Source organism: Panthera uncia, chromosome F2 (assembly GCF_023721935.1).
Source record: "Panthera uncia isolate 11264 chromosome F2, Puncia_PCG_1.0, whole genome shotgun sequence".
NCBI classification, from domain to species: domain Eukaryota; kingdom Metazoa; phylum Chordata; class Mammalia; order Carnivora; family Felidae; genus Panthera; species Panthera uncia.
Genome location: NC_064812.1, coordinates 26,172,203 through 26,199,312, shown reverse-complemented (window position 1 = coordinate 26,199,312; position 27,110 = coordinate 26,172,203). Strand labels below are relative to the sequence as shown.

At 34.7% G+C, this 27,110-nt stretch overlaps 1 protein-coding gene across 3 annotated transcripts in view; it reads right to left on the bottom strand.

Moving 5' to 3' along the window:
- The window catches only part of CSMD3 (CUB and Sushi multiple domains 3), a 1,252,643-nt gene that overhangs the window by 100,828 nt on the left and 1,124,705 nt on the right, over nt 1-27,110 (bottom strand). For all 3 annotated transcript variants that reach the window (XM_049632997.1, XM_049632998.1, XM_049632999.1), the window contains 5 exons: nt 21,766-21,882; nt 18,130-18,339; nt 14,571-14,759; nt 13,724-13,901; nt 11,909-12,054 (listed from right to left, as the gene is read on the bottom strand). In XM_049632997.1, the coding sequence (XP_049488954.1) occupies nt 11,909-12,054; nt 13,724-13,901; nt 14,571-14,759; nt 18,130-18,339; nt 21,766-21,882 (840 nt within the window). The remainder of the gene's footprint in view (nt 1-11,908; nt 12,055-13,723; nt 13,902-14,570; nt 14,760-18,129; nt 18,340-21,765; nt 21,883-27,110) is intronic.

The window sequence follows — 27,110 nt, the reverse complement described above, 5'->3', positions numbered from 1 at the left end:
TTCTCACTGTAGACCTGTCATTTCAAACCTATCGTACTGAGTTGAATAGTGCCCGTCAAAATTTATGTCATTCTTGGAACTTTAGAATGTTATGTGGAAATAGAGTTGTTGCAGACACAATGAATTAATTTGAGGTCATATTGAATCAAGGCAGGCCCTTAAAACACCATGCTGTCCCTATAAAAAGAGAGAAGACAGAGATGGATGAACAGGGAAGACATGTGACAGGGACAGAGAATGGAGTGCCAAAGATTTCTGGCTACCCCCAGCAGCTAGAATGAGTCAAGGAAGGATCCTCACATACAGCCTTTGGAGAGAGCATGGCCCTGTCGATACACTGATTTCACACTTCTGGCTTCTAGAACTGTGAGAGAAAAAAAAATTCTGTTTGCTTAATCCAGCCAGCTTGTGGTGCTCTATTACAGCAGCCCTAGAAAATAAATGCACATGAGTTATTAAGTTTGTCTACAGGATGTTTCTTGCCTTCTGTGTCTCTCTAGTGCAATCCTTCCCATACAAAAAGGAAGCGATGGAAGGGAGGTAAGACTATATTTTTGAGGAATCCACTGTGTGCAAACAACTCTGCAAGCTACTTTACATGAGTTACTTCATTTAATGCCCAAATTACTACATCAAGATATGTGTAAATAGCTCATGTTGCTAAGAGAGACACTCCATTTCAGAATGGTTGAATTATTTACCCAGTTCAATGAGTCAGAATTTGAGCCACGTGCTTGAAAACTAAGCCATATTTTCTCCTGCATTTACAGACAAATCAACTCGGACTGGAGAATTATTTTGGTGCTGCCATTTCCCTACTGTCAATGTATAAACATTGGCCTACAGATTAAATTTGTAATCTTAGATAAAGCAACTTTCTTACCTTAATTCTCACCCATCCCTCACAGATGTCTGCTACATTTCATCTGAACTTTGTCAGGTCCCTTATATTTACCATGTTAATTCCCTAGTATACACTGTCATTTTTGACAACCTTGCAGGCCTGAATATTGGAACCATAACACTTAGCATTGAGGGTTCTACTATCTTGAATTATTCCACCTTTACTCATTAATGTGTTAGTGCTTGCTCCATGTTTAGCTTGTGTGGGACCATTTCGTACATGTTTACATTTCCTGTAGTGTCTAACACTTTATTTTGTTGTTTATTAAATACATATTATGGGGGGCCTAGTATGTATCAGACATCACATCTTATGTGCTGGGAATGTGGTAGTGAAAAATATGCAGACACAATCGTGCACTTAAAGGCACTAATTGTCAGAAAGATATTAATCAAATTATCTTATTAATGAGTGGAAATTAACTAGCTGAAACAAGGTGTGTGTGTGTGTGTGTGTGTGTGTGTGCGCGCGCGCACACACACATATGTGTGTAGGGGAGAGGGATGACACATAGAATAATAACCCAGGCAGAGGAATCAGCAAATGTAATGTCAGCAAAGAGGAAGGCTGGTGGGGGGGGGGGGGGGGGGGGGGGGGGCTGGGTGACAACCCTGGACTGAGTGAGAAGGGATGAGAAAGACTGGTAAATTGGGGCTAAGTCCGACAGGAGGCTATGGGCTGCACTCAGGATTTGTTTATTTTAATCTGAGGCGAATGACAAACCTGTGAAGAGTTTTACATCTGGGAGTAATGTGATCAGATTTCTCCTTTAAAAAAATAACTGGCTACAGTAAGAAAAATAAACGCAATTGGAAGGGGACAAAGGTGGATACCCAGAGACTCCTAAAGAGTCTATATTGCAGCGGGTGTTAAATAAACAATTGTTGATTAGATCTAAAAAAACTCACAAGTGTCCTCAAATGGCTTGACATTAAATTAAAAGTCTTGATTATATTCTCCAAGGGCCTCTAACTTTGTTTAATTAACTTCAGCCCCACCTATTGACTGGTTTATAATTTTAGCTGCAAATGTAGAGTTCCTCTCCTCCACTTAAAACTCAAGTACCCCTGATTTGTCATATAACCCACCTATGATGCCATTCTCACCTCATAAAAAATATTAAACCACATCTCTACACTCTCATAATAAGAAACTTTGAAAAATCAAGCTCATCTACAATCTAACCCTTACTGTAGTCCCTCCCATTCCCTAATCAACATTGCTCTCAAGTGGTTGACAGGGTAACATTTGATGACATGTCTAAAACTATGTTCTATATAATTTTATTTTTATCTATCTTGCCTTCTTGAAACCTATCTTCCTGTGTTTTTTATAACTTTGCCCTCAGATGACTAAAATAAAGACATTGTCCCTATTAACTCATGCTAACTAGAGTTAACCTCTTGCAGTTACTCTGTTTCACATCTATTTTCCCTCTAGCAATTTTCACAATCCGTAAGAATTGTTTACTGTCCATTTCCTTACACTAGAATATAGACTGTGTGAGAACAGGGACTTTTGATTATCTTATCAGCAGCTAACTTCTCAGGTCATAACACAGTACCTGGCCTGGAAGTAGTCAATAAATGTTTGCTGAGTGATTGAATGCTAGGACAATGAAAGAATGAATAATGAATGAGAAAAAGCTATATATGAAATAAATTCTTACCATATTGAGTATGAACCCAGTCCAGACTCTCTCTGGTTGTAAATCCTGTTTCCAATGCTGACAAATTGGGAAATATTGGGCAAGTTACTTAATCTCAACCTCACTTCTTCTCACTTGTGAATAGCAGTGAAAATAGTAATAACGTTATGCCAGCTCAAAGGGTGATTATAAGGATCAAAATGTTTCTATACACAAAGCACTCGGAGCAGTGCCTGGCACATAGTAAGTACTCTATAAGGGTAAGCTCTTGTATCAAATTGGAGTTCAGTTCCTTCCACATATTTGGTGTTCGCCGATGAATAAGAACATGTGGTAAAATATACTTTCGCTTTTCCCAAGTTTCACTTTTTATTTATGAAAAACACTCTGACTTGACAATCACTTAAATAATTATGAATAGTTTAGGCATATTATCTTGGTTGGTAGGAGCAGGGTGTAATAAGGCAACAGTTTAAGGTGTGATGTAACTGAAGAGGAATTAAACTGTGCAGCTCTGATTTTTTTGAAGATGTTTCTATCAACCCAATAAACATCACTGGAAAGAAAGATATATATTCTCCAATTTGCGTTGATGAGTAAAATCTTTTGTGCACAAGGCAGCCTGACCTAGTTTTTATTCTGGAAGCTGACTGTGTTCAAATCTTGGCTCTGCTATTTGTTAGCTCCGCTACTTGTTAGCTCCATGACCTTAGGTAAACTGCTCAGACTCTGGGCTTTCGTTTTCTCAACTGCAAAATAAACATAAATCTAAGATGAGTTAATATATTGTAAAGTGCTTAGAATTGTGCCAGACACGTTTCATTTCAAAGGGAGAATGCAGTCCCTGTTTGGCAAAGGTTAACGTGAGCATGGCAGCTGTGATTATGGCTATGCCCCGGACACGTATAATCTCAATCTGACATGACTCTGCTCACAACCCCTATGTCATTCAAAGGGCTAGTACCCATGTGATTTCCCAGGATACATCAAACTATTCACCTTGGTTCTATTGTGCTTTAAACTGGATATTTGAAAATGCTGAGATTCCTTATTTGTTTTACCCAGATGTACACTACACTGTAACAGAAAGTCCTTAGCTTCAATAACTCATTTGATAGCTATGTATGTTGTTGCATATGTCTTGGTCTTAAAACTGCTAGTACAGTGCTCTGGAAATCATATTTTAAAAATATTAACTAAGAACTAATTGAATTAAAGCAATATTACATCCTCTGTAATGTATCTACTTAGGTTATTTTGGAAGAAAATAAACAGGTCTAGGATGCATATTCAATATTATATGGGGTAGTACCCTAGATTGTCTGAACTAGAAGCTATGATACAAATATTTAGTCTGACTTTTTTTCTTTTTTAGGGAGTGGAAGGAATAAAACAGACCTAAAGAAATGAAATGAGGTAAACAAGGCCACACATTCGGTTGTAGGCAGAACATATATATTAGTCCATGCTTTTCGCGGATTGTTCTATTTAGAAGCACCTTTACAGTTATGACCATTAATGAAAAAAAGCTGTATAATAGATATTTACATATTTCGAATATACTTCTGACTTAAATCTGTGTTCTTTTTTTATAAGAATCATTTCATTTGACATGTCCCTCAGATTTACGATGCCACTTACTAGTTAATAATTACATGGGGGCATCATATTCTACATGTCAGTATCTTTGGAGGATGACTACTGCTTACATGGTGCCATGTTTGGTTCAGATGTGTATAGATATCCTGTTGCTAGTCCAACAGATATTCTTCTTGAAGTCACTTTATTATTTTTTAATCTTATTTAGTTAGCTAGTTAGTTATTTTAATTTAAATTTTAGTTACTCAACATACAGTGCAATATTGGTTTCAGGAGTAGAGTTTAGTGATTCATGCAACTTACATACAACACCCAGTGCTCATCATAACAAGTTCTCTCTTTAATATGCATCACTCATCTAGCCCATCCCTCACCCTCCTCCCTCTATCAACCCTCAGTTTGTTCTCTATCACTTTAAAGTTTAAATCTGGCAACATTTGTCAGTTATTTTTAATTTCTTATTTTCTTTATAATGAAATGTTCAACCCAATTCCAGAAAAGAATGCTACATTTATCTACTTCGGTTCAACTGAACTATTAAAGGCTTCTTCATAAAAAACACAGAACACTGACAAATTGCCATTCCTTCTCTAAACCAAAAAAGCACAAGTGTGCAACCTTTCTGCCAAGTACCAACACAGTATCTCTTACAGAGGAAAAAATGATAATTTCCTCTGTTCCCTTATAAATTCTAAGCTCTGTCTAACCACTGGTATGCTTCATGGTGACTCAGGAAAATTGAAGTACAATAATTTCATGATTTAGGGAAGATTTGGAGGAGGAAAAGCATTGATAAGGATATGTTCAGTTATGCACATTTTTCAATGTTATTTCAAAAGTTATGTAAAGTAACTTAAAGCAGATCCACTTGAAAGAAGAGTTAGGAGTGTTTAAAATAAATACTTCCAAGTTCTAATTAAGTGAGAAAAATAATACACACATTTTTTTCCATCTTGGAGAAAATCTGCTAGCAAGTTGACATGAACCATACAGGAAAGTTTTAGCAGTGCTTAAATTACTTACAAATATCACTTTTACTCCATTAATATTTTACAATCAGTTTGTTTCTCTGCCTATATAAGGAAGAATCTTAGAAATCAGGAGCAAATGACTCATGTCTGGATTTAGAGTTGAAACTGAATAAGTCCCTATCATGAGAAAAGAATGAATAAGAAGTCACTCTTGGTATTTCTTTAGAGATGGAATAACAGCAGTATAGTAAACAAAACTATTAGGAAGTGTCCTGAATTATCCATAAAAACGTTTCAATATCTGCTGTATGAATTAAGTTCCCAATATTCAGATAGCTCATTGAAAATATCTTGCCTTAGTACTAAGCTCATTAGAATCTGCAGAGTGATATGCCAAGGATCTCTTCTCTATGTAGTTGAGTCACCTGGCACATCAGTAGAAAACAGAACACATCAGCATTATCATTTGATCTTTGTCAGTCTCTATTTTCCTCTCCCCGTTCACCACCATTTTTTGCTTTGCTTTTGGCTTTAAACAAAGATGCTATAAGCTATCTTTAACTATCATAAACTACCCTGCATATTGAAAAGAAAATAGAACAAACAAACAAACAAACAAAACACACAGCTCAGGTGTTCTCTCAGCTTCGAACTGGCCTGGCTCTAATTGACAGGCCCTGACTTTCCACTGTTGACCAATAACAATTTCACTAACATCTAGCATCAGACATGACAACTCTTTGACCTTGTTGGAACAAGACAAAAAGAAGACCTTTCCATAATTATGTCTGAGCACAACAAAAAATAACAACACTATCCAAACTGCCAACGAGACCAAGAGACTTCCATCTCAGCTAATATGAGCAATTTGCTTCCATACCAATTATTGTTCCAGGTATGTTCCATTCCTTCCACCTTCTAGAAAAAAAAAAAATACCAAAACATCCAATTATAGAACGTCTCCAATTTTCTAACAACACCCAATCCAGAGATAAATCATGCTTCCTTGAACCTTCCAGAACCATCTTACACAGCCCAACTCCTGTAACAAGCCTCTCCTAATACCCTCTTTACTGGGGCACCACAGAGTCCCTCATGGTGTGTTGTCTCACTCATTACAGTAAACAAATAAACCTACTCATCATACAAAATCAATGCTACAACTTATCAATGGGTGTGCACATAGAGCCAAATGTCAAAATACAGTAAGCAATTTTGGCATGATTTTAGTCACTTAGTAGTAGATGGTATTATCTTTTCCTCAAAATGGTTTCATCAGTTTGGCTTTTTAGTTTCTTCACCACATTATATATATATATATATATTATTGTATGATGTCCAAACCCCCTATGCTCTCCAGATATCAAACAATGAAACACTTTGAGTTCAATGCTCTATCTACTGACATATGAAAGGAGGTCAGGTCTTTAGGTTGTGTGAGCCAAAGGGGTCACATAGTTCAAAGCAATGGTGATTTATGTTTTATATAAAATGTGTCCTTATACCTGCAGCGGTCTCTTTTAGGATGGGACTTTGTGGAGTTAAATATACTTTCCCTAAATGCAGCATTTATTGTAAAGGCAACAGAAACTTAAAAGATGACCTAAAAGACATTACAAGCCTTTTAAATACATTTCTTAAAAATTATCTGGAAGCCGATATATAATCAACTCATTATTTTACAGTTGTGCCAATAATGGAAAACAACGGAAAATATAAATTGAATTCTATTATGGTTATTAAGAAAGTCATCTGTATATAAAGTGAGGTCCTCTAATATTCTGATGTTAGAAAAAGTGATGCCCTGGATAATAGATTTAAGTGTAATAATACTACCTTCAGTTTTAAATGAATAAATATATATTTTGGCTATACTATAGTTTCCTAGTTGTTTTGGTTGCCATAAGTCAGACACCCAATAAAAACTATCTTCTCTTCACATAGTGACTATAGCACATTTTGGAAACTGTAAAGAACATACTAAGTTGCAGTAAACCTACATGTTTTTGTTAGTTTGTAGGTCCTGAAGAAGAGAAGCACTAAGAGCTTTGAAGTTCTAAGTTTTAATTAGGAGAGTTATCTTCTAGAAAATGAGATGACCTATTACCTGGCTAAAAATGAAAATCACGTGGGCTGAATTTTTAAAGAAAATTTTGATTTACCATTACATATAACCTATGTGTGGGGCACCTGGGTGGCTCAGTTGGTTGAGCGTCCGACTTCGGCTCAGGTCACGATCTCACGGTTCGTGAGTTTGAGCCCCGCGTTGGGCTCTGTGCTGACACCTCAGAACCTGGAGTCTGCTTCAGATTCGGTGTCTCCCTCTCTCTCTGCCCCTGTCCCACTCGCATTCTGTCTCTCTCTCAAAAATAAATAAACATTTAAAAAATTTATAAATATAACCTATGTGTTAGGCAATACCAGCTTAGGACATTGTGTGGCATTTAGTAAGAATTCTATATATTTTAGCTATTTTTATTGTTGCTAATGCTGTCGTCATTATTTAAAAAGAGGTCATTCTTTGGGGTCCGATGAAACTATTTTGAATTCCAGGCAGCTTTTCTATTTATTAGTTCTCTAGTTTGATGTAGGTTAATTTTTTTCTTTTAGTTCTTTCATTATTAAAATGGGGGTAATAATACTTTGTAAAACTATCACAAAAATTGGCAATACATGAAAAGTAGCTAGCTGAGTATCCAACATATTAAGTTTTCAGTAAATGGTAGCTATTACTATTATAGTGATTGATATGGAAAGTCAGTGTCTGCAAAAACAATGCAGTTAAAACCAGTTTTGTGTAATTTACTTTTAGGAAGCCACTGATTAGGACTGAATATTGTTATTATTTGTTGTAAGCCAAACATATCATATCTTGACTCTATGGCAGATATCAAGAAAATTTAGCTCTTACTTTAGGAAATTACAATCCCAGCAATAGAGACACAAAAACATTTCCTCAGATAAAAAAGAAATATGATAGCTGAGATAAAGTGCCTCAACATTTACACCTGTCCTATTTTTTCACTGCACAGAACTTTCATTTTTCAAAGCTTTTTATGAATGTTATTTTTGATCATGAAAGGTTTTATGAAGGTGATATTTTATAAAAGACAGATGGCTGGCTGAATGTCATAAAGGCAGTCAGGGTAGGGGGAAAATCTCATTTTTACTCTTTTCAAATATATTCAAAATACATTAATAAATAAAGCCTAACTGATCAGTGTGATCTTAAGAAAGTATATGAAAAGATTAATGTGTCAAATTTATAAAATAAATACACAAGTCCTAAGAAGACCACTTCTGACTTACAGTAGGGCATAACATAAGGAGCTATTAAATCAGTAACAGAGTTTAAAGAAAACTGAATTGGGGAGTAAACCATTCTAAGCTTAGATATACTTAATCAGCTTAAAATAAGTGTTAAATAGTGTATAACCTCCCTGGTTTACTTATCAAATTACTCAACAACTTGACCAATATTTTGACTGTTATGGAGCTCATTTTGGCACTGAGTCATAGCTACCTAAAATGGGCTCGGGAAGCAAATACTATATTTGTAGTCATATTATATTGTATTAATTATATTAATAGTAGTTTGAAAACAGTCATCGTTTTTGTTTCTGTGAGTGAAAATATGCACTCATCTTCATGATCATAAAATAATCTTTAAAAATTCTAAGTAACACACCTCAAACTCAACTTAAAAAAAAAGAATTTGAACTCACACTTCCCACTGTAGCACTAAAATATAATCACTCAGTAATAAAAATATAAAAAGGTTAGGAAGCATAAATGTGATCTATGTCCTCAAAAAAGTACTCAGTATTATTAAACTTGCAAGAATACGCCATGATGTAATTAAGTTCTCAAAAGTTTGGTAAGAAAAGTGCAATAATTCAGAAGGTGGTTAAGATCCCTATGAGTTGGAATTACCAAGAAGTGGGGGATATGGAACTTAAGAGAGGGAGACAAAAAGAACTGAATATGAGTAAGAAATCATTTAGGAATGGGAGTTGAGGAGGCAGCACGAGAACCTATCTGATTGTACTCAGGGCCGGCAGGCACTGCGGAGAAAGATTCATTGAACTGGATTATAGGGTAGCTTTAAATTTGATTTAATGTAGGGATCCCGTGATCTTGAAAAGGAGAGTCAGAATGAAAGCAGTGCTTTAGGAAAATTATCCTACTAAGGAGGGTGGAATGGAAGACATCTGTCAATGTTTAACATGAACCCTGGCTACATTCTCAAATTTCAAGGTTATTTTGAGGTTTAAGTAAGATTCCCAGGGATGTTGATTCAATGGCGGGTTTTCTAGGCTCTGGCAGTCGTGCCCTATTATGAAATTTAATGTATAAACATAAATATAAGCCCTCTATTACAAAATCTAAAATGTGAGATAAGATATGCTGAGGAAAGGAACATTTACTGAACATTAACTCTGCCGGGCACTATGGTAACTATATAGTATCCATTGCCTGCAGTTTCCTAACATGGTTGCAATCTCATGCTGATAATAGTAATAACGACAGCACTTACTTGGGTTGAGCTCTACAAATGTGCCAAATATTCAGCATTTTTTGACCAATAATTTAATATAGTTCAACCTAATATATTGCTGTATTGGAGTAATTTCTCTCTCTAGAGTTAGTCTCTCATTCAGCCTGTCAGCAATCCCACCACGTTGTTCTACAACTGAAGAAAGCAAAAGCCAAAGAGTAACTTGTCCAAAGTCAACTGGAAAACAAAGTGCTGAATGAATATTTGATCTTCCTTGTCCCTAAGCTAATTCTCTTATATTGCACATGACTCAAAAATTAGTTATAAAAATCAAGTGAAACATATTTTGGAATGAGAATATATGTATAGACATTCATGTAAATGTCCATGTAAATTCACTTTATATTCTGTGTGTGACATTCAGTCATCCTTATATTTTCTACACACACACACATACACACACACGCACACGCACACGCACACAGACTTCTTTTTCTTTGGCAATATTTCTCCTGTGAAACATCTCCAAAGTTTTATAAGAATTTATGCTCTCTATAGAGCTAATCTTATGGATATTCAGATTTTATCAATGAATAATTCCTTCTTTAGTACGTGTTCAGGCAGGACACAAAATAATAGAAATTTATGCAGGGTCCCCTGAAGAGAAAAAAAAATGTACAAAATACAGTTCAGCAACAATTCATCTTTTGACCTTAACTATTATTTAATGTATCAATTCCCAGGTTAAGATTATCTATCAAAGTAATAAAGCTACTTTTGTAGCCTTAGACTGTACCTGCATACTGTCAGCATCAATGACCAATTCAGTAAAAAAAAAAAAAAAAAAAAAAACTAAGACAAATGAGTTCTTAAAAAAATTAACACGTTGAATAAAAGTTATCTCACTGAATGCCTCACTTTCCATATTTTTAAGTTCATCCATTTATTTTGAGAGAGAGAGAGAAAGAGAGAGTGCACCTGAGTGGGGGAGGAACAAAGAGGGAGAGAGAATCCCAAGCAGGCTCTGCACTGTCAGCACAGAGCCTAACAAGGGGTTCAAACTCATGAACTGTGAGATCAAGTCCTGACCTGAGCTGAAATCAAGCGTCGGACGCTTAACTGACTGAGCCACTTGGGTGTCCCAGAATGCCTCATTTTCTAATTGGCCAATGTCAGACTGTACATGCAGCTCTGACAGCTGTGAGCCACTAAAAATGCACAAACTGTATACGATTTACTGCCTGGTAAATGCTGAGATTAAGCAAACAAATATTTTCTGTCTATTCTCTATTTCTAGACCCAATGGGCTTTAAATATCTTTGAGTATAACCATACTTGAATTAAGGTATTTTTCATGGAATATAAGCTTTGAATATCAAAGGCTTTCTTACTTTGTATTAGAAAAGATGAAAAATTTGCATTGTATATTAATATAATAAGACAAAGCACATGTTCATCTATCAAATTTTTACATAGCTTCTATAAATGTAATACAGTAGCTTACTGATCCTGTTGGTTACACAGGGAGTTGGTCTGACAAAATCATAAAGCAGAAAGTGCTTTATGGAACTATGGTCATAGCAGAGAAAGGGTTTAGCCTTAGGAATAAACATTTTCTTATTTATAATGGAATACAGTCAATTTGAGATAAAAGGAACTTTTTTAAAAAGCTCTGTCAACCATCTAAATGTTCTTTCAAAAGGTTAATGTTATGAAGAGAGGACCCAGAATAAATCTATAAAAAGAATTAAAATTGAAACTCTTCATAAATTATTTCACAGGAGTAAAAGCTATGAACTTAATGATCTGGAATAGTCACTTAAAACTGTAAGATTCTAGAATAGAAACGGTTTTGAAATAAGAGTATAAATGAATAATATTATCCAAAGCATAAAGATATTGGATGCTATTTTTAGAAAGACTCACAGCAGGTTGAATAGATTAAACATTTTGTATTGAAAAATCTATTGATGTCTGAAAATTACATGCAATAAAATATGAACAGCTGGTTCTCTTTTATTGGTTTCCACACAAAAATGATTATTTTCTACTGAGTAATTACTGACTGATTTATTTCCTATTTCCATTTGCTCACATTTTAATGCCCCTGAACGTTTAGACGAGGTCATTCTTTGCAAGTAAATGTGTTTGAAATGATTAAAAAAAAAAGTGTCAAATTTTAATACCTTTTCAATCATTGGTTAAATATATATTACACTCAATTTTTCCAGGACAGTTTTAAATTGAAATAGTGTCAACTAAAATAGAAACTCTTAGATAATACCAACCGTGATAACTGAGCACAAAAAAGCCACTTGTTGTGAAATCACTGTGAAATTTGATTAGAATCTGATTTGAAGTGCTATACACTGATTCCAAAGCTGTATTGCCACTAAACTGCCCAATCTGAGGTGAGTTTTGGTCTGGTCCATCCCTGTTAGAGAGAGAGACAGAAGAGAAAGAGATTGAGATTTTTTTTTTTAAGGAAGTTTTGCACAAGATTTGAAGAAAGTATTACTTATGAAATGATAAAGAGACAAGAGGTGAAATACCCAATGAGGGCCAAATCATACTGGTACATTTTATGTTTATTTAGGTAATAATATATCTAAAAATGTAAAGTATAAAAATACATCACATATTTGCCCAAATAAAATGCATCCATATTAGTTGTAACCAATTACATTGTCCTTTTTTTTTCCTTTTTTTACCACAACCCATTTCGTTCCAAACACTTGAGTTTTGCCCTCCTTTTATTTTCTTCAAAATAATCTTGAGAAACAAAGACTATTACATTTGGAAGGAATCTTAGACTCATCTAGTAGTTCTGTAACCAATTGTCAAGAATTAATGTAGAGATTTTCTTCATATTTTATTAAAAATTTTTTTTCAATGTTTATCCTTGAGAGACGGAGACAGAGTATGAGCGGGGAAGGGGCAGAGAGAGAGGAAGACACAAGAATCTGAAGCAGGCTCCAGGCTCTGAGCAACCGGTTAGCACAGAGCCCAACATGGGGCTCGAATCCACAAACCGTGAGATAATGACCTGAGCTGAAGTCAGACGCTCAACCAACTGAGCCACCCAGGCACCCCGTTTTCTTTATAATATATTTTTAAATAAAGATTTTTCATTAACAGGATAATTATAATGCAAAGATACTATTCTATAACAAATTATAATGACAAATTCATTCATTAAATTATTATGATTTGAACATAGGCTTTTATTTTTTTTTTATTTTTTTTATTTTTTTTTATTTTTTTTTTTTTACCATATAATTAAATATCTTTACTAGTTACAAGGTTATTCAAATGATGTATCTCATTTTATGAAATATGTTTATACAGTGGATTGCATTTATTATTTTTAAAATACAGAGCCATCCTTGCATCCCCAAAATAAACCCTGTTTTTTTATGGTGTATATATTATACCATATATATACACACATAATATACCATACAATTAAATATCTTTACTAGTTACAAGGTTATTCAAATGATGTATTTCATATTGGGTGAGTTGGGATACTTAGTTATTTGAGGAGTAGCCACATTCAATGGAATTGAAAACACAAAAACAATACAGAAAAGCAATGAAACAGGTTTGATCATTGAAAAAATCAATAAAATTGGCAAACTTCTTGCAAGACTGACAAAGAAGACACAAATTACCAATATCAGGAATGAAACGGGAGATCACTAGAGACCCTGATGACATGAACAAGATTCTTAAAGAATACCACAAAGAAATCTACAAAAATAAATTTCACAACTAAGATGAACATAGGCTTTTAAATTTCACTGGTGTTATAGAGAACTTGCTTATCTTACACTTATTCTGCTATTCATAATAACTTTCCATCTTTTTTCACCCATGAAAATTTTTGTTCTAAGTGTTTAGCTACTTCATGGGCAAATAAGCCAAAACCTATTTCTCTTGTTTGTCTCATTGTACAAACCACACACCGTCACCCTCGGTTACTCACACCAATTCAAATATCAGATGGCAACGTGTGCAGAGGATTGTGATATGCTTTCATTCCTACCTTGTTTCACCGTTACATATAGTTGAATCAATCAACAACAATGGTGCTGGCTTACCATACAGTAATGAAATCATAGATTGGTTCTGTTTGAAGCACAGTAAAATTGATGTAGATTCCATTCCCAGGGGGTACTCTTACAAGCCAAAAACAGTCTTGAAAGTTAGGATATTCGTCAGGATACCCAGGAGAATAAATGGTGCCATTCATTGCAGTTATATTTCCTCCACAAAGAGCTACAGAAAAGACACACACAAAAATGTTAAAATAAAATAACAATAAACTGATGATAGAGAAAGAGGCAAACATTGCATCTCTCAAGCAGTATAAAATATATCTGTGTTATGTTTCATCTCAGTTAAAGTATATAAAATGAGGTTGGTGATACATGCATATAATCTGCTTTTATTTATTTTTCAATGTGAGGTATGCTATATAATTACCACTAACTATTCTTAGACTAGTAAACTAGATTTTCTGCTGTTCAACTTTCATCTCATATCGTGTATACATACAAAGCCTTATAAAAGGTTCAAGTCTTTTTTATTCAAAAGGATTTTTAGAGAAAATGAGCCCAAATTCAGTAGCGATATCTGCATTATGGGCTTGTATAAGAATGATTATTAAATACAGGCACACGCACTCAGAGAGACACAGGAGAAGCTCTGAAGTGTTAATCAACTGTATTTTCACTTCTAACGGAGAAGGTTAGAATTCCTGCCAATAATGATAAAATCAGTTATTCATTTTGGAGCCTTCAGGGTTTTGACCTGACTCTAATACTCAACTGAAAGATTACACATTTAACATGCTATTTGAAAAGGAAGACAAAATTGAGTGCCAAGACAAAAATTATGAAACACAGACGATATCACCTAAAACATAGCTTCAAGTTAGAAGCATACCTTCACACCTTGGAAGTGGATGATTCCAGTTACGACTCACTCCATGAAGGCAAGTGAGAGCTGAATTTCCAATTAGTGTGTATCCAGGGAAACATTCAAATGAAATGGTTTGACCCACAGTAAAATCATTGCCAATTACAAAACCATTTCGAAACGGGCGTGGATCAGGACAGCTTTGCAACTGATAGGCTGGAAAAGGGAAAAAGGAAAACGGTTTTCATTGCTGAATATCAGAATACCACAGACGGGTACCATTGGCAACTTGCAAAATGAATGAAGCACTGCCTGCTGTTGGTTATAAATAGTAATTCAGATTTATAATAAGTGATGTCAATGGCAGTGAGATATAAACTTCTTCTTGTGTCTAAAATTGTCATATTTAAAATGTTAGTGCGATTCATAGAAATGCATTCAGTTGCTACACCCATTTATGCAACCTATCTAAATTATAACTTTTAATGAAAATGTAAGTTACTCGTACAATTTTAATCAGACATATTCTGATTCCTATCCATAGAATGCAATTGCTTCGTGGTTACATTGCATGTACACAGAACAGAATAAACATATGTGTAAGCCTAACTCTGAGACTTTTTAAATTTTTTACTATTTTTTCTCTAAAAAAAAAAAAAAACAAACAAACCATAATATCCCATTGTTCAATTTCTCCAAATAAGTTATTTAATAAGATAAAATATCAGGAAACACATTTCCTTCTAATATAAGTTTTATATTTCAGTTATCATGATATTTTTGGCTTAGTATAACTGCATGTTTATATGTTCATACTTCTCTTGTACTACACTCTGTATGAAATCAAAGCTCCTATTATATTTATCACTATATACTAAAAGTTTTGTCCATTGCCTTTTACACGGTAGGTATTTAATGAGCATTACTAAATAAATTTTGAAACTATAAACAGCATAAATATTCATATACTCATATCAATATTAATATTTGGGATTTTGTTTTCAAGAAGTTCAAAATTATATTGTAATTAATAAAATTTAAATTATCAGTGGTCATAAATATTTTGCTCCTGACCATTGAATTCTAAATTCCCCAAATCAAAACTGCATTTATACTTGAATATGTAACCTTAAGTTGTTTATTAAAAATATAACTCATTTTTTAAGAGTAGATATTTCAGAATTAATAAACAATCCTTTTAATATGTTAAGTGTTTTTATTCTTTGTCTTTTTTATTTGAATTCATATTTCACACACACACAAATATCAAAGCCAAAGGAGTCATTCCAATTTAAGACAAATGTGTATAATTTGATGATTAGGAGTCAGAATTTGTTACTCTACTAAATAAACCCTTTCTCACGTTTAAAAGGTTTTTTTTTTTTCAGTTTTATTAAGATATAATTGACATACAGTGTTCCATGAATTTAAGGTATACAATATAATGATTTGACTTCCATATATTGTGAAAGAGTATCACAATAAGTTTAGGTAATTAGATACTTTGGAGTAGGATAAGACTCAGACAGATATATAATCCTGTGATAACTTCTATAACATTTTATTTTCTAAGCCTTTTGCCTTAATAAGGAAATATAGGATAGATTTTAAATTTTCAGGAAAAAGTTCTCACCCCATAACATTTACAATAGGGGGCTTAACATCACAATAATGTTGCCAGTAAAATATTAATCTTGGCAGCCATTTTTTCAGTAGAAAAATATACTGAATTGTATGATATTCTTTTTTTCCAAAATTCAGAAAGTTCTCAAAAGCTAATCACAAAATCATCCAAAAGTAACATTGATTCTTTGAATCTGTATAAATTAACCTATTTCTCAAAAATGCTATTAACTCAACTGATATAAATGCATTAAAGAAGAGATAGTTTTAAAATTCAATATAATTCACAATATTTAGTGATCATTGTTAACACATGGCTCATGTCAAAAATATTAATATTATATCAATAATAGTAAAAATTCTATATCTTTTACGCTTTTATTATCCAATTAATGAATCTTTTTTCAAGGGCACATTGACTGAAAAATGCAGTTAGTAAAGTTTAAATTCTAGTTTTACATCATTCAGATAAGAGCATTGTTTTGAGAGGCAGCAGGAAAAAGAAGGCAGGAAAAAAGAAGACGAAGCCTGGTTTAAGGTAAGTAGCAAAGTGCTTGGCTTACGGCCCTGTACACCTGCTAGAGAGGGACTACAAATATAGCTCTGTGTCTTCTAGCAGCAAATAAGAAACTTAAATCAGTTGCCCAACTGTTTTTTGAAATAATTAAATTCCTTGGGAACATGGTTGATTCTGCACTGAGAGGTGGCAGAAATGATTTCTATTTTATGCAAAGGATGATGTGTGATCCTGTGCTCTTAAATTATGTATGCAAGCACAATGCAAATTGTAATTATTTTAGAACCATGTAGTTGGATGTTCTATTTTAACTATTCTTAAATTTCCTTTGGGGTATCTACTCTTATTCGGTAATATTTGTTGTGCTCTTACTGTTATTCTAGGCACTTGAGATACATCGATGAACATGACAAAGATGCCTGCTCTTGTGGAGCTCACATCCAAAAGTATCACATGCTTGTATAATACTTTAATAATTATGGCAGAGATGTAATTAATTGTGATATTATTATTGATATATTATATCAACATATAATATATAATATATTATACCAACATATAATATATAACATATTATATATTATTGATATATATTATTGTGAGATGTAATTATATTATGATTAAAAATTGTAGTCATTGGAACTACATTGCATAAAATACAACTTTAAATATTTAATTTTAAATACTAGACTTAAAAAATCGGAAATAATATAATACTAAACATAGCTAAAATGCACTAAATATTTACTAATGGTATATATCATGGCACATATTTCAAATTAATTTCATCATATAAAACAAAACAATTAATCTGGGATGTACTATTACTAACTCCATCATGCAAATAAAGTAACGGAGTGGAGCTCTAGTCTATGTTAGATTGGATCTGGAGAGTTAACACTTGAGGCTGGGTCTCTACTCAAAAGGGGTAATAATCTTGCAAAGGGTTATGCAGCAATTTTATAATAGAAATAGGACTAAAATAATATGATTGTCAAAGTATTTATTTTATATACTCATGGAAATGGAATGGAATGAAGGAATGCCATATTCTATCATGATGAAGTATAAAGAAAATAATTTTACAAATATTGCATGAGTACTACAAAATATCTTTCAATATGCTTATTTTAATATATGAGCAAAGTTACATCTTTGATATCCAGCTTGCCTTGCTTAACTTCCTTGCCTTGGCTTGCTTATTTTAATTGTATATTAAGACCAATTGAATCCTGTTTTCGTGCTTAGAATTTTCCAAGGGCTCAGACAGACATCATCTCCCCTATACAGTTGCCCAAAAATTGCAATATTAAAAACATCTGCCCGATTGAGGCTTGACTTAGTGTAGGTTCCTTTCTCTTTCTAAAACAGAATATAGAAAATAGTTCGATTGCTAATAGTTGATTTGGAGCTAAATAAGCTTTTACTTTTTGCTATTATTCTCACCTTGGTATACAATGTGGAACCCTTGTTTGTTTTGTGAATAGTCACTGTGAAAATATAAACTGGTCTCATGAGTCGTACTAAATAGGGAAGATGGTATTTGAGGACCACTCAGTCGGCCAATAACAGTACTAGTTTCTGATGATCCACTTCTTACTTCCAAATAATCATGTATGGTTTCTGTAGAAAAATTTACAAACTGTAGATGTACACCTAAAAAAGAAAAACAAATAACAGTACTTTATTGCTTTATCCGATTAAATACGTGCACACACACACATATGCACAAAGCACACTCACAATACTGTAGTTATATGTTTCCTTTCAGGTTAAGAGCCATACTCTCAAGATCTGGGCCATGGGTTTGCTGTTTGCTAGGGCAATTAGCTTTGCCATAGTTCAAAGTAACAGAATACTGCTCTCAAATGCCCACTAATTGTCACATGGGAATATCTCTTTCACTTTACTATAATGTTGCCATAGCAAAAACCAATAAAAAAAAATGGCTTTCTTACTCTTTAATGCCATTTAAAATTGTATCAAGCAATTTTTAAAAGTAAAAAGTCATTCAGTAAATATGCATTTTGCAGTAGTCCAATTTGAAGCCAAAGTATGATTGCAGTTTTTATTTATTAACATAATCAAACTCCACAATTGCATTAGAAATTAGTCATTCATCTATAGGAGATACATTACCTTACTCAACATATCATTTTGAGGCATGTAATTTATGTACATGCTCTTTACTATTTTATCAGAATATAATTCTGATTTTTATATAATAGTCTCAATAAAATCTAGTGATCATTGTTATATGCTGTCATATTGCAATGTAGTCTCAATATCTTTATAAACATACAAATGTGAGATAGTGAAAGGTCTGTGAGATGGAAAAAAGAAAAACCTCACTGAGGTATGTTTGCCTAATTCAATTAATACTCAATTTTAGTGAATTAGAGGGTATTTTTACTACAACTATCATTCTCCACCTTGTTAGTAATAAAATCTGACATTTATCGAGTGTTTGCTAGACACTCTTTTAAGTGTTTATGTATTTATTTCTTTAAGTGCTAATTTATTTAATGTTCACAGGTACTCATGAGAATGAGGAAACTGAGGCACAGAGAAGCTAACCAATATGCTAAATTACACAGTGACCTAAAAGTGCTGAAATTCAAACTCAGACCCCCTGGCTCTTGGACTCTTGCTCTGAATGATTACACTGGAGTTCTCACCTAACGTCACGTTTTGTTCCTGGAAAAAGAGTGCCACAAAAAGTTTTTGTCACATGGGAGAAAAGTTTTATAGGCAGTACATTTGGGAAACATTCACAATAGGCTTTAAAATTTTAAACAAGTTTCTGTACAATTATACAAATTCTTGGAACTTTGAACATACTACCTTAATATGTGAGGTTCCAAGAATTGTATATTTTTTCTAAACACTTCCCCTGAGCCTCCTTTTCAAAAATTATTTTGTCAACAAGTGTTTTAGGGACGTAAAAAACTACTCCTTTAATTTTAAAATATATTCAATTTTCTTTTCAAAATTTACAAAGTACCTTTTTGAAATACATTAGAACTAATTTTTGATTTAACCAAAACTCAAAGAAAATGGTGGCATTATTTAAATGTAATCAAATCAGAATGTCTCTAATGTTTTCATTTCTAAAATAGAGATGTGTATTACTTTTAATTTTAATGAACTTGGTTTTTAAAATCAAGGAAGTATTGGGGTGCCTGGGTGGCCCAGTCAGTTAAGCATCCGACTTCGGCTCAGGTCATGATCTCGCGATCTGCGAGTTCGAGCGCCGCGTCGGGCTCTGTGATGACAGCTCAGAGCCTGGAGCCTGTTTCGGATTCTGTGTCTCCCTCTCTCTCTGACCCTCCCCCGTTCATGCTCTGTCTCTCCCTGTCTCAAAAATAAACATTAAAAAAAATAAAAATAAAAAAATAAAAATAAAAATAAAATCAAGGAACTAGTAACAGAAGGTAAGTTGATATGATGACTCTAATAAAATATGCTTAATAATTTATTTTAAAATAATTCATTTAGCTCCATAAGCAACTTGGATGAGTCCTCTTAAGTGACTGCTAAAAGACACATAAAAATAACCATATAGGTTCAAACCTATTATCCATTAGCATTGTTATTGTTGTTCAATGAATGGACACAGAATTTGCCTATAACTTCAGAGTTAATTCCCATGTTGTAGCCAGAATAATCTTTTATTTTTAAGAGAGAATTTTTTTATTGTGGAATTTCTTTAGTTTTTCATCTGCATCTTTCCATGTCACTCTGTTTACCTAGAATTTCTATCCCCCACAGACTGACCCTGTTTGTTGGGCTGATTCTTATCTATAAAGTCACAATTTAGGAATCATTCTTCTAACAAGACTTTTCTGCATTTCCTGGATGAGGCTGGATATCTGTAATAATTACAATCCTATGTTCTTTATTATAGTTTATTGTAATAACATATTTGTCTATCTGTCTCCTTATTATGACTGTAACTTATCTGGGGAAAGGTACAAAATCTGTTTCACTATGCATTTTATTCCCAGCTTAGCATAGTACTTGGATTATAATACGTACTCAGTAAGGAATTGTCAAAACGAGTTTTCTGTGAATTTATGTAAAATATTTAGTTATGTAAAATATTTAAATATGAATTTTTATTCTGAGACCATAGATGTCTTTGGGCAATGAGGTACTAAATTCAGTCCGCAATAAGTGAGATAGTACAGAATTTCTTCATTGCTCGAAATCCACAAAGTTTGTGGGTGCTTCACAGGGAGTCTACCCATCCTCCTCTTCTGTGATTTAATAAACAAGTCTATCATCCATCTATCACTTCTACTTAGCATATACAGACCCATGTGATATGGAGCTGCATGAGAATATATTGGTGATAGAAGTGTGAGAAAGAATCTATGAAATGCTATACAATGCAGTATACAACTACCTGGGTTATAAACCCCAAATTAGAAATTTTGTACTATTTTCAAATGTAAAATCTTACTTATTTGCAATTAATATTATATAAATTCAGGGATGCCTGGGTGGCTCAGTCGGTTAAGGATCTGACTCTTGATTTCAGCTCAGGTCATAATCTCATGGTCATGAGATTGAGCCCCACATCAGGCTCCGTGCCGGGTGTGGAGCCTGCTTAAGACTCTTGCCCTCTCTCTCTCTCTCTCCCCTCTGCCCCTTTCCTGCTTGCTCTCTCTCTCTCAAAAAAAAATAGACAAATTCAATAAATTACTAGAAAATAATTTATCTATATACTACTTGGTTCCAACGACAAGAGAGTTACAAAATAATTATACATAAAAACTCACATTGAATTTATTATTGCCACACACATCTAAATCAGGCTAAATCCATAAAATCAACTGGAAAATATCATAAAGTTATCCATCTGTCTATCATGTAACTATAAAATTAGAAAATGCCCATATGCTTTCAATTATCCTAGTATTTCAAGTGAAAGGTTCAAGCAATCCAAATCTTACTGCTTAACTGATATAACTGCCAAAGTCAACTATAATTTGTGAGTGTTTACTACACATTGATATTTCTTTCTAGGGATGCATTAATGATACGGAAAACTCTTTCATATGCTTTTAATATACATACCAAAACCTACGGGCAGCTTTATTGTCCACGTGCAATCTAAACTGCTGGGATAGTTTCCAGGAAACCCAGGGCTGAGGATCACACCGCTGAAATCTGACATGGCACCTCCACACTGAGCTACAAAACGAGAGGTCCCGTGTCAGCCAGAACAGCAGAATACTTTACGGTATTAAAAACAAGTTGAAATCATTTCAAGTCTTAATCAAGTCTGAGTTAAAACTGTTTGATATAAATGTTAATATTGTCAACTCTCATTCACACCACATACTAGTAATCAAATATAATCAATTGACAATGCATTTTCTAAAATAGCTTTAAAAGACATCATACTTTCTTTCTCAGCAATAAATGCAAGCTAAATCAATTATTGCACAGCAAGAAGTAGCTCATGTGCAGTGAATACAATCAAACAAGGAGAATATGTCCTTTTCCACAGAGGCAGTTTATTTCTTATCCGTAAGTACTTCTAGGGATGTATTCATTCATTCCAACGATGATATAATTTAGCCAAAAACATCCATTCTAAGTACTGTATTAGAGAGGGAACCATTTTGCCAACCTTCCCTCCTTCTTTTTGTGAGAAGGTTAAGGAATTTTAAGAAAAATAATGGTTTCTATTGTTAATATGTGAGGGATTCACATATCACACCTGAGATATGGCCGCCTTTTATCATAAAAGAATTAGACGAAGAATAGGAAGTACAAAACAAATTAAAAGATGCACAAGGTTTGAGAATTTAGGCATAGTTTATAAACATGCTTGTTTCAGACCCCTATTATATTGATTTGCTATTAATAAGGAAAAGATACAAGAACAGATACTTACCCAAGTTCGTGATTAGATAGAACTATTTAACATGTTTTGAAAGAGTCATTGCATTTTAGAAGCTAATTCTTTCCTCTAAAAGTACATTTTTATTATTTGATCATATAAGAACTAAAATACATTTGTTAATTGTGAGATGAAAAATCAAATTTCATGACTGTGCACCAAGTTTTAAAGTTACCTGTATAGAACACTTACCTGCGATTTCATTCATTTATTTATTGTTAGGAAACAAAAGATACTCAAACTTCAGATTATATATCATAAAAGCAAATTCAGTAAAAATTTGACTCGTGTTTTGTATATCAGTAACCCTTTGACAGCTATCTTTATGTGAACTGAATGAATTATATCAAATAGATTTTACCAGGGAGTCATATGTATAATATATAATATATAGCAATCTTCATATAAACCTTTCTTTCAAACTGTGATTACCTTTGAGATCTAAAGAGACACTTGCACACTTTCTTATCGTTCTGAAATCTCCACTAATCCATCCTTAAACCAGAGCAATTTTTCAACATATAGAGACAATTAATGTTCCAAAATTCCTTTTCTAAAGTGTGACTGTTCATATATATTTATCACAGTCTGATGATTAATGAGTGGTAGAGAAAATATTTTGGCCATTCCAATATATTTTTAAGGGGAACCTGGGAAGCTCAGTCAATAAGCATCTGACTCTTGATTTCAGCTCAGGTCATGACCTCACGGTTCATGAGTTCAAGCCCTGTGTCAGTCAGGCTCTGCACTGACGGCCGGGAGCCTCCTTAGGAGTCTCTGCCTCCCCCTCTCTCTGTCCCTCCCCCGTTCATGCTCTCTTTCTCAAAAATAAATAAATAAACATTAAAAAAAGCAAACAGATATATATATATTAGTTTTGGCACGAGTGCATTGTAGGTTTGTGTTGCTTTATTGTGAACTTTGGGTAAAAGAGTACAAGGATGCTCTCTTGCTTTATTGCCTTCAACATCTCATCTTTCAGCTGCTCATTGCCCCTTGCTCATTGCTACTTTCTATCTCTTTAGATATGACCTGAAAATCCCAACCTCTGTATTACTCACCTCTCTACAGTTTAAATCCCAAAATCAGAGGAGAAAAGAAGGAAAGGAAATGAAGAGCAAAGAACTCATGAAGGAGAAAGAAAGAATGACACGTCATGAAAGACATGAAGAAGAATCCAAAAAATGCATCTTCCTTCATCTCCACATTCATGCGTACTCATTGTCTCTGCAATCTCCACACACGTACATCCCTAATGACAATTCTTTGTGTCCTGCTAGTGGCTCTGTAGTAGACTCTACTGGGCCCCATTGCACTCTTTTAGTTAAAGATACAACTATAGCCTCCAAAATGAACACTACCATAGTCCTCTCAGATAAGAACATCTTTGATTCTTCTTTCTGATTTGCCTCTATCACCTAAAAGTCTCAAGTGATTTTTCCTTCCATCCATCAGAATATCTGGCAGATTGTTTATTTTCCAGTTCACAAGGCTGTAACCTTATTACATGATGACTGGAGCTGTAGGACATTATCTGAATCAGCCTCCTGCCTTCTGTTTATCCTTATGATGTGGCCATGATGTCACTTCAAATACTTTGTCTATCAAAACACAGTACAAGCTTATTGTCTAAAATCTATAGGATACAAACAAGTGAGTAGAAAAGGAAATAAAAAATGCCCTCTAACTTTACTACCCCTAGATAACTTATTTATCTTTATATTTTTTCTTCTGCAGAAAAATATATATGTATGTTTATTTATACATGTGTGTGTATATACAATGAAAATAGGCTCCTACAGTGAATTGCTTTAAGCCTTTTTACACTTAACTATATATTGTAAACTTTGGTCATGTCATTAAATATTCCATTATAATGATCACTTCCTTTTTTTTTTAAGTTTCTTCCCCATTATTAGATGCTTCAGTTACTGGCTATTTTTCATGATAATAGCTACCACTCTGAATGCCTGTGTGTTCTGGGTTCAGTGCTAAATACTTTAAACACATTCTTTCTTTCATTTAATTCTTACAATAGCCATATGATGTGGACCTTATTGTCCCATTTAGTAGGTGAGCAAACAGAAGCTCAAAGATGATATGCTGGGCATACATAGCTGTTGTACCTTAACTGAAATTTGAATATTGATGTATGGGCATCAAAATCTAGTAAGTTTTCCGTACAGTTTCATATCAATTTTTTCCTATTTGGTGAAATTTAAACTCCCTAGTTAAATTTTATTAAGTTATCACTTCCATCTAATACTTCTCTTGATAACAGTATACAATGAAAATGTAGATTTAATCAAAATGCAATACTTTACCTAAAAAATTAGTAAATTGGTAAGAGTAATAATCGGTGCTAATAATACAGAAGGATAAAAATTGTCATATAGTACTGAGATGGTATTTAAATTGATGCAAACTTCTGAAAGCAATGTGGCATAATTTATCCAAGCTTTAAATAGTTACATGCAATGACATAAATAATCTACTTAGGTAAAATTCTAAGTAAACAATTAGAGAATGCATGAAGGAATGCTAAAAGACTTACAAATGTATATTGAAAGACAAAAACCTGGGGAACTGGGAAGATGGCGGCGTAGGAGGACGCTGGGCTCACCGCGCGTCCTGCTGATCACTGAGATTCCACCTACACCTGCCTAAATAACACAGAAAACCGCCAGAAGACTAGCAGGACGGAGTCTCCAGAGCCAAGCGCAGATGAGAGGCCCACGGAAGAGGGTAGGAAGGGCGGAGAGGCGGTTCGTGCTCCACGGACTGGCGGGAGGGAGCCGGGCTGGAGGGGCAGCCCACCAGCCAAGCAGAGCCCCCGAGTCTGGCTGGCAAGAGCAGAGGGGCCGGAGGGAGTGTGTTCCCACAGCAAGCGCAACTTAGCCTCTGGGAGGTCATAAGTTAACAGCTCTGCTTGGAAAGCAGGAAGGCTGGAGGACAAAGGTGGGGAGAGTTGCTGAGCCCCAGGACGACAGAGATCAGTTTGGCGGGGAACAAAGGTACTAGCCAGCGCCATCTCCCTCACCCATCCCCCAGCCAAAATCCCAAAGGGAACCGGTTCCTGCCAGGGAACTTGCTCGCTCCGCGCAAACACCCAACGCTGTGCTTCTGTGGAGCCACCCTTCCGGCAGTGGGTCTGACTCCCTCCCGCTGACACAGGGCCCCTCCTGAAGTGAATCACCTCAGGAGAAGCGAGCTAAGCCTGCCCCTCCTGTCCCGTGCACCTTGCCTACCCACCACAGCTAATACGCCAGATCCCCAGTACCACAAGCCTGGCAGTGTGCAAGTAGCCCAGACGGGCCACGCCACCCCACAGTGAATCCCGCCCCTAGGAGAGGGGAAGAGAAGGCACACACCAGTCTGACTGTGGCCCCAGCGGTGGGCTGGGGGCAGACTGGGGGCAGACATCAGGTCTGACTGCGGCCCCGCCCACCAACTCCAGTTATACACCACAGCACAGGGGAAGTGCCCTGCAGGTCCTCACCACTCCAGGGACTATCCAAAATGACCAAACAGAAGAATTCCCCTCAGAAGAATCTCCAGGAAATAACAACAGCTAATGAACTGATCAAAAAGGATTTAAATAATATAACAGAAAGTGAATTTAGAATAATAGTCATAAAATTAATCGCTGGGCTTGAAAACAGTATAGAGGACAGCAGAGAATCTCTTGCTACAGAGATCAAGGGACTCAGAAACAGTCACGAGGAGCTGAAAAGCACTTTAAACGAAATGCAAAATAAAATGGAAATGACCACGGCTCGGATTGAAGAGGCAGAGGAGAGAATAGGTGAACTAGAAGATAAAATTATGGAAAAAGAGGAAGCTGATAAAAAGAGAGATAAAAAAATCCAGGAGTATGAGGGGAAAATTAGAGAACTAAGTGATACACGAAAAAGAAATAATATACACATAATTGGTATCCCAGAGGAGGAAGAGAGAGGGAAAGGTGCTGAAGGTGTACTTGAAGAAATAATAGCTGAGAACTTCCCTGAACTGGGGAAGGAAAAAGGCATTGAAATCCAAGAGTCACAGAGAACTCCCTTCAGACGTAACTTGAATCGACCTTCGGCACGACATATCATAATGAAACTGGCAAAATACAAGGATAAAGAGAAAATTCTGAAAGCAGCAAGGGATAAACGTGCCCTCACATATAAAGGGAGACCTATAAGACTTGTGACTGATCTCTCTTTTGAAACTTGGCAGGCCAGAGAGGATTGGCAGGAGATCTTCAATGTGTTGAACAGAAAAATTATGCAGCCGAGAATCCTTTATCCAGCAAGTCTGTCATTTAGAAAAGAAGGAGAGATAAAGGTCTTCCCAAACAAACAAAAACTGAAGGAATTCATCACCACTAAACCAGCCCTACAAGAGATCCCAAGGGGGATCCTGTGAGACAAAGTACCAGAGACATCGCTACAAGCATGAAACATACAGACATCACAATGACTCTAAACCCATATCTTTCTATAATAACACTGAATGTAAATGGATT